General features: G+C 39.0%; 1 protein-coding gene across 1 annotated transcript in view; it reads right to left on the bottom strand.

The window, feature by feature from the left end:
- Mtpap (mitochondrial poly(A) polymerase) overlaps positions 1-7,428 on the bottom strand; it is a 47,431-nt gene extending 40,003 nt beyond the window's left edge. The window contains exons 1-3 of the mRNA XM_023701835.1: positions 7,257-7,428; positions 821-996; positions 531-668 (exon numbers count right to left, since the gene is read on the bottom strand). Of these exons, the coding sequence (XP_023557603.1) occupies positions 531-668; positions 821-996; positions 7,257-7,413 (471 nt within the window). The 5' untranslated portion in view covers positions 7,414-7,428. The remainder of the gene's footprint in view (positions 1-530; positions 669-820; positions 997-7,256) is intronic.
- Between the last annotated feature and the right edge of the window lie 2,018 nt (positions 7,429-9,446).

The raw sequence follows: 9,446 nt of genomic DNA, 5'->3' as shown, positions 1-9,446 counted from the left end.
AAAAAAGGAATACTATAAAACTATCATTTAAGAGAAAATGAAAAGAATACTGGAATAGAAAAATTAAAAGGCAAATCAATGATCCCATTCTACTGGCCTTTAGACACTGCATTACATGATCCAAGTGTTCAAACAGCAGAATTAACTGTAAAATACTGCCATGAGGATTTGGTTTTTCCCTTTCTTTGTTATTTTTTTTTCTGGTGGTCACACTGGAGATTGAACCCAGAGCCTTTGCACTGAGCCACATCTCCAGCCCCTGCCCTACCTCAACTCTGAGACAGGGTTTCACTAAGCCCTTAGGATGAGTCAAACTTGAACTTGTGATCATACTACTCAGCCTCCCATAATACTGGGATTATAGGCATACATCACCAATCCAAATGAGCTTTCTGTTTATAAAAGAGAGAGAAAGAAAACAACAAGCATCATGAAAAAAATTTAAAGAACAATGTCAGTTATCAAAAGAGAATCCAACTTTACCATACTATAAAAGTCAACAAGAGCTGGCTGGATAGCTCAGCATGCTAAAGCTCCTGCTTAGGCAGAGGGCAGCGGCCAGAGTACAATCCCCGGCATGCTTTGTCGGCCCCACCTGTGGGGTGTTCTGAGATGACAACTGAGACTGGGTGTGGTGGCAAACACCTGTAATCCCAGCACTTGGGAGGCTGAAAACAAGAGAATCACTATGAGTCCGATCTACCTAGTGAAACCCTATGGACCCTATAGATCCTGTCTTAAATACAAAGAAAAAAAAAAGTCAACAACAAAAACACCCTTTAAAAGGGAAGTTAGGCTAAATTGTTTTTGAAATACTTACAAAGCTCTCATAGAAGAAGTGACTACGAACAGGTCCATGTTGAGATACGTACTTGAGAAACTTTTTTTCACTGATTTTATTATTTGGGCAATGTATTAACACAGTCCGTTGTGCCTGTTCTCGTCTTTCATCTTGCATCTCAGAGAAAGTCTTTTTGGGAATCTTGTCTGTAGATCCTATGAATGAGACAAATACATTTCCACCACATGTACACATATATACATGCAAAGTTTAAACACTGAGATAAAGTATATAAAGATTTTATTTGTTAAGACACATTTCAAACTTCACTTTGCTGTTCTGTGACTATTACTAAAAATGTCCACTTTATATATTTTAATTTGCTACACTCAATGCACAGCATTAAAAAATAAAGTTTCACAGAATCCTAAAAAGAAAACCACTCATTTATTGTTTTCATAAATACATGCACACAAAACTCATTTAAACTGTCCCAAAGCCTAAAAGAACTTATGAGCTTATGTGTAATGAGACAATGATCTCAGTTCAATGTTCTAAAGTTATTGAGGAGTTTTTCTTTGTCAAAGTTCTTGATTTGCCTCAAGCAATTACCATCAAGTTACCATCTACCATGTACTGTTTCAGGAAGAAGTCAGTTCTTAAAATCTAGCTATGCCCAAGAAGAGACCATCAAAGTTCACTGAGAAAACAGAGCTTTTTCTTTCTTTTCTTTTTTAATTTAAAAGACTTTCTAGAGGTAAAAAGTCTTAAAAACACAGGGAATGAAAACAAGCATTGACAGTCAAGAATTAAGGGAAGATAAAAGTCTGAAGAAAATAGTAAAACCACACATTGGATTTTAACAATGCATCCTCCTATCCTTGTAAGATGTTTAGCTTCTAGTTGGTTTAAAAGTCTAAGGCCAGGCATACTAGTGCATGTCTGTAATCCCAGCACCCAGGAGGCTGAGGCAGGAGCACTGCTGTTTCAGGCCAGCCTAGGCTACATAGGAAGCCCAGAGCCTGCCTGACTTATACAGCGGGACCCTATCTCAAAAACAAAACATCCAAAAAACACCTAAGTCTAGAATCCCTCAGCCTGCTACCAGCAGTCTCAACAAAATTCCAAACAAAAGGGAAAAGAAAACGTATACATATACACATTCACACATGAGATAATTTATACCACTAATTTCTAGTAGTTCATTGAAAGGAATAGTATGTGCTTATATTTGATCAATTTTGCATGTCTCTATCTCGTAATCTGAGCAACTACTTTGAAAACAGCAATATGCAGGATAATGATCATTGTTAATTTCCTATTATCTTGTTTTGAAATTCTGTAACACTGCCTTTTTTCCTCTTTAAAATAAAAAAAAAAAAAAAATTGAGGGTGGGGAGATAGCTTGGTGGTCTAAGCACCTGCTTGGCAAGCAAAAGGAACCAGGTTTGATCCCCAGAACTGCATGCCATGCTGGTCCTGGAACCTCATGGCATGCCACCGAAACCAGGCATGGTGGCACATGCCTGTAATCCCAGAGCTGGGAAGGCTGAGACAGAAGGATGATTATGAGTCTGAGCTGTGGAGCAAGACTCTGTAACAAGTAAGATTTTAAAAAATAATAAAATAATTTTTAAAATTCCAAACAAATTAAATACAATCAAAAACCTAAATGAAGGCCAGGGAGATAGCTCAGTAGAATAAGTACTTGCCTGGCAAGCGCAAGATCCTGAGTTTAATCCCTGCTACCAAAAAAAAACCTGATACTGGAAATTAGCAGAAGCATTTAGCCTCATGTTTTGTCTTGCTTTTCATTTGTATTAGTATTTTATTTGTATTATTTGTATCAATATTTTCAGTATATAATGATGAAAGATACAAAACTGCTGGGTCAAGAAAATTCTCCAAATGCACTATCTGAATTTTAGCAAGCTTCAGGACATCCTCATGGACACCAGCAAACTGCTGTGTGTCAGCCTAGACACGAGACTCCAATGGCACAGAGGGAATGCAGTCCAGGCCTGCTCGTCATTTTTAACCAAGGATGTAACATGGAAGATCATCTTTCTTATGCCTGCTATACTAATGCTGAAAATGTGCCTTTAAAGGATGTGCCCTCTTCTCTACTCCCACTGCCAGTTCTTTAATGTCAATCCTATATTTCAGGCCTTTATCACCAAAAAAGCTAGACTTTGAAACTGGTCTTAGTCACCCTAATTCGTCATTCTCAAGCAATTTTCCACATTGTAGCCAAAGTGATCTTCATAAAATGATCTTTCTAAGAAAGTCCTATTCTTTGACTTTTCTTCTTAAAATGCTTTAATACTTCTTCACTGCCTTAAAGACCAAGTCTAAAGTCCACAGCACGGCATTAAAGTAGTCAGCACCTCCTCCTTCCCTCTTCAGTTCAGATTTTGCACTTTCCACGTGTGGTAGTCTACACATCCAAGGCCGTCACACACTACACACTGTCTTGCCTTCATCCCTCTGTTGGAATGCCCACCTTCTCATTTTCTGTCTCGTAAAATCCCATTCCTCCTCCAAATTCTGCTCAGGTCTGTGAAGCCTTCTGATTCTCTATGGTAGAATTTCTTCCACCTCTGTATTACCTTACTTTAGCATCTATGAAGGAACATAATTCATAGCATTGTTACACATTTATTCAACAATATAGAAGAATATCTTCTTCATATTGGGGAAAATCTACTCTTGTTCAATTGGATCTCAGTCTACTAACATCTTCCTTCCTATTGGTCACTATATCCTTCTCTTCTTATGCTACAGGCTCGGTCTGTAGCAGTTCACCATTTTTCAGTCGTAATTACCACCTATACATTCTTGTCTCTGAATTTTAGTAAGTCTACACTGATATCCAAACTTATGGAAGAAGTCCAACAGTGTTTGACAGTTTAGAAGTAAATTCTGCTCCAGATCACTTACCCTAGTAATTGCTATTAAGTTTGAACATGTGTGTATATGTGTGTGTGTGTATCTGTGTGTATTATATGTATCTATAAGATTTCTGCCTTAGCTTAGGCAAACACAGGGGCTGGGAGTTTGATCCCCCAGCCTGCCAAGCCAAGCTGGCCAAGCCGGCCCCACACCCAGGGCATGCTGAGCCGGTAATTGAGACTGGGCCTGGCAGTGCTTGCCTGTGATCCCAGCACTTGGGAGGCTGTAAACAGGAGGATCACTAGGAGTCTGATCTACACAGTGAGATCCTGTACACCCTGTCCTAAATACAAAAAAAAAAAAAAAAAAAAGATTTCTGCCTTTTGACACATGCATATAATGGATATGAAGACTAAAAGAACACTGAGAAAGGGTGTAACAGAAACGCCAGAAAATGCAGGGAATTACTGTAAAGTGAGGACTTATGCCACTGGAGCGTGGAGGGACTTGGGAGAACCTGAGAGCTGAGTGGTCTTCAAATACAGCAACCTTCTTTTTGAACAGCATTTTATAGTTTTTCAAGCACTGTCACATGCAAGTACATATATACTTCTTTCTCTCCTAAAACAGGGCTGGAATCATTGCAAGAGAAAATAATGCACAAAATCAAACATGTAAGAAACTGGACAGCCTCATACAGAATTTAGCTACTGCTTGGTTGCCTGGCATCTATCTACTCTTCTTGCAATGATATATCCTTGCTTGTTTAAAACACACACCCACACAAACACATGCACTTGCATATAAACACAGCCTCTTTGTGGTTATGGTGGAATTTTCGATACAGCTATCCTACATCACAGGTAATTCCCTCCCACTAGCCAGGATTACCAGATAATTCTGGATATTTTTTTTGGTCCAAAAGTTGGGTGTAAAATCAACCAAAACCTTTCCTGGAATTTTCCAAAGGCAGGTAAAAGTTAACTTTATTCCCGTTGAAGAATGCTGCAAGCATGCGAACATGGAGCTATCATCATTCCCACTACCAACACACTTCAAGAAACTGAAGTTATAAGGCTCCAAACCACAGTTGAGGAGAAGGGCAACAGTTTGTTCTGACTAGCATTTCAAGTGAATCTGTTACATGGGTTGATGTGTTCCTCTGAACCTATTTAAGCTGACTTAGTTTTTGCCATCTGCACCCAATAGTCTGGCCCAACACACTCTTATTCTTACTATTAAAACCCTTTCTTCCACTTATGTGAAAGCTATGTCAAAGCTAAGATAGGAAAAAAGGGTAAAAATAATGCAAGTATATATACAAGATAGCTGAGATGACTATATTACCAATTTCCATCAGTTCTTTGAAAATAAGTTAATGTTCAAAATTTTCACTCTATATGCTACTATCAGCAATCTGAGCAGCTTCATTGAAGACAGCAATGTGCAATGCAAAAACCAAGGTTGAATGTCTATCATCTTGTTCTAAATGTGTACCATCTCTGATGTCTTATCAATTATTATACTCTTTTTAAAATAAATTAAAAATAAAGTAAAAAGGTCAAGAAAAAAGGGATTTAAAAAAAAACAAAAACTAAGACCAACATGAACATGAGAACTCAGTAGATTTTACCCCACTATAAATATCTTTCCACCCAGAGAACCTGATCATATTGGATTTATGTGACCATTTTTTCCCTATTTACATAAAATGTTACTATGATTGTTTTGGTAATGAGTTCTCAGACTGAGTAAAAAGTTGAATTTGGATATTTCTCCAGTTCTTTCCAATTACAAAACTATATGCTTCTAAGTGAGAATATAGGATAGTTACCTCTTACTTTTTTTTAGAAATGGTAAATCCAAATGACCATTTTGTTGCTCATTAATGCCCCTGCAACAGTTCCTGAAAATTTAGTTCCGTTTTGTTACTAGTCATTTTTGGTTCACCTCAGGTTTACACGGTCCCGCTGGCTATACGAAAGGAGGCCATTTATTTTGGTAGAAAGGAAAATGGATTAAAAGCTAACTCAAAGGAGACAGAGTGGACCATCTGCCTCAGGTCACCATCTCACAGGGTACAGATATGTTAGGGTCTTTTATAGCAAGGAACAGTGAGGAAAAGGAATACAGTGAGACAACAGCCAGGTTCAGGGTTAATGCATCCCTTCCTGGTCCCAGATCTCTCCCTCCTTTGTCCATCTGTATCTTGTGTTCATCTGGACTGAGTTAGGGGTAGCCATTCAGGCCCTCACCCTGAAGAGGTTTGGAGAAACTACTACTAATGGGGAAAAAAAAAATCTAAGCCAGGAAATATGGCTCAGTAGCATAAGCATCCACCTGGCAAGTGTGAAGTCCTGAGTTTGAACTCCTGTGCCACCAAAAAAAAAAAAAAGTCACTCTAAATTGGGGCCAGGGAGATGGCTCAGTAGCATAAGCGCTTTATGGCAAGCACAAGGGCCTGAGTTCAATCCCCGGTTCCACCAAAAAGAAAGAAAAAAAAAAAATCTAACTTCTGAAGTTCTATTTTGCCATGCTGGTTACAGTATTATGCTAATGACACCTAAATGAAATGTTTTCTTAAAAGTTAAGCAGCTTTTTAGACAGAATCCTTACTCAAATTGGTAGAGTTATTTAAGATTTTTCAACAAAAGCAACTTCTAGTAAATAAAATCCAATAAATAGTTTAGTGAGATGCCACATAAAGGAGCATTTTCACTCCCTGTCAATGATTCTTTCTACAATCTGATGAACAGGAATCTGCTTTGGGGAAAAACAATTTGCTTGTTTAGTATGTTTTAAAACAATTCCCAGAAATAACTTTCTCTTAAAACTGTAGCTCCAAGAAATGATAGAAATCAATATATTCTGTTTGGTTGCTTGAGTCAAGATCTACATTGTAGGATCCTGCACAAGACACTTGGTTTCCTGAGACTCTTTATTTGTAAAAAGGACAAAAAAATACACTTCTTGCAAGGATATTTTAAAAACTATAAACACCATATGGAAGCCCTGGAGCCACAAGAGGGGTTCGGTAAAGGGGCCCTTTCGTACAAAAATAGTGTTATGTTCAGAACGCCTGCGGGACAAATGGATGCGAATCCGTTATCGGTCAGTTTTTGGCCAGGGGATAAATATCAAGTAAGTTCATAGGCAATGGGACATCCGGAATCCCGGTTATTCACTAGGTTCACCACAGTACTCAGCCTTCAGCGGCACCTCAGGCATCAAAATCGCTCCCTTCGTGAAAGCGAAACGAACGAGTGGCGTGTGTGAGAATTACCGAAATAGTGGAACGCCGGCGAGCAGTACTACCGGCCTCCACGTCACGGAGGCTTGCTTCCACTGCGGTCCACCGCAGGAGCGACCCGAACACGGGAACGTCACACGCCCGCCCCGACCGCCGCGAGGACGGCAGGCAGCCTCGAGACCCAAGCGCCGTCAGGAGGCCGGGACGCAGCCGCGCACCCTCACCGCGGCGCGGGCACACGCACGCGCTCGCCCGCGGTCCCCGGCTCTGGCCGCCTCCCTCGCTCGCCGTGGGACCCGGCTACAGAACGAACCCGGGACGCGGCGCCATCACCTGTCTCCACGCTCCCAGAAGGCTGCTCTTCTCTCCTAAGATCTGTCGCTGCGGTCCCTGCACAATTAAGACGTCTGAAAGCAGGACACTGGATTCGAGTTCGCATCCGGGCACAGCGGGGAAAAAGGGTTAGCAGCCCCACGCCACGAGCCGCCATTGTCAAAGTTAGGCGAGCCCCAGGCCAAAGGGTCAGAGGGCTTCTGCGCATGTGCGCTGTAACTCACGCAACGGGAGGCCCGAAGGGTCAAATTAGAAGAAAGCTGTTCGCTTGTAAACCAAATAGGAGACAGGAATGAATAGGTTTGCGACTACGGATACACGTACGTGGCTTGAATGTAAATATTTGTTTTATTGTAGTCTTGTGAGGTAAGTATAGTATTTCCATTTTACAGAGTTTAAATTACTTATTATAGTTTATTCTCAGTTTCAGTGCTGTTGTTTAGTACCCTACAATACACAGGTTTTAACTATGATAGAATCTCTTCCTAAGTGTCACCTCCATATAGTATGGATTTGTGTGGCTGGCACGGTTTTGAACTTGCCCGTCCCAATTCCTCCACGTTTCTAATAAATACATACTACTGGTTAGACTATGTTACCCCACAGAACAGCAAAGTCTGAAACAATTTCCATAAATATCACTAGGGAGAAAAAAAAAAAAAAGAACACAACCTAAAATTCGAAAAACAACATCTAACTTCTAAAATGTATTGAACATAATGTACCCACCATTACTCTGAAGAAAACTGCAAAGGGTTTGTATCATATTTACAATAATGAGATGGTGGAGTCAGTAGATATTCATACAGTTTTCTAGGAAAACGTTATAATAAATGATATAACAAGTTATTTTTAAAATTAGACACTATTGTTATCTTAATATTTACAACAATCTTGTAAAGTAGAAAACAACTGCTATCTCCATTTATTTATAGAGGAACTAATCAGAGAAGTTGAGTAACTTCTGAAGTGAGGGTTGAAGCTGCCAGAATTTCTTTATTTTTTTAAAACAGTTTTGTTGATCTTTACTATGGGTGCTATACAATACACTCCTTTAAGGTATTCTGCTCAGTGGTTTTTGGTATAGTCACAGGGTTTTGCCGCAGTCATCTTAGAACATTTCATCACCTCCAAAAGATGATGACCTCTAATCACCCCCATTGCTCCCAGCTCTAAGCATCCACTTATTTACATTATCTATGGAATTGCCTATTTTGTGGAAATGGAATCACATAATATATAGGCTTTTGCGGCTAGTTTCTTTTCTTAGAAAAAAGTTTTCAAGATTGCTGAAGCATTCAGAGGTGTTGCAGCCTCTATCAGTACCGTAGTTCATTTCTCTTTATGGCCAAATAATATCCCACATTATCAATAGACCACATGTTTACCCTTTCATCACTTAGTGGACATTCGGCTTGTCTCCACTCTGTGGCTATTATGAATAAAGCAGTTATCAACATTATTGTGACAGATACTTGGGTTTGTGTATGTACGTTTTCATTTCTATTTGATACATATCTAGGAGGAGAAGGGACGGATCATATGGGAATTCTGTTTAAGAAACTCCCAGGCTGTTTTTCAAAGGGACCCATCCTTTTCTCTCCCATTAGCAATGTGCAAGAGTTCCAAGTTCTGTACATCCTTCCCGATACTTGTTATTCATTGTCTAGGTTTTTTTTTTATTGAAAGCCATTCTGGTAGTTGTGAAGTAGTAACTTGATTTTTTTGATTTGCATTTTCATGATGAATGTTGAGCATCTTGTCACGTAATTACGGGCCATTTGTTTATTCTCTTTGGAAAAATGTCTAATTAGATTTTATACTCATTTTTTAATTGGGTTGTCTTTTGATTATTGAGTTTTAAAGAGGCTTTACACATTCTGAATGCAAATCTTATCAGTATATGATTTATAAATATTTTATCTCATGCAGATTGTCTTCTTACTTTCTTGATCTCTTTTGAAGGACAAAACTTTATTTTTTTTTAGATTATTCTTCTAAGCTTTATTGTACATTATATCTGAAATAATTTATTCATGTGGTGATCAAAGCCTTTATTCAATGATTATGAAAGATTAAAATCCACATGATCACAAATTCTTAGTAAGAATTAATTATTGGAATGTAAATATTTTGTACAGCAAACCTACACAAAAAGAAAGGGGATCAAGAGGTGGATGGAGGTGGGAA

This window comes from Octodon degus, unplaced genomic scaffold (genome assembly GCF_000260255.1).
Source record: "Octodon degus isolate 3935 unplaced genomic scaffold, OctDeg1.0 scaffold00141, whole genome shotgun sequence".
NCBI lineage: Eukaryota > Metazoa > Chordata > Mammalia > Rodentia > Octodontidae > Octodon > Octodon degus.
Note: the sequence above shows the minus strand (reverse complement) of the source record. Positions and strands in the feature narration are given on the sequence as shown.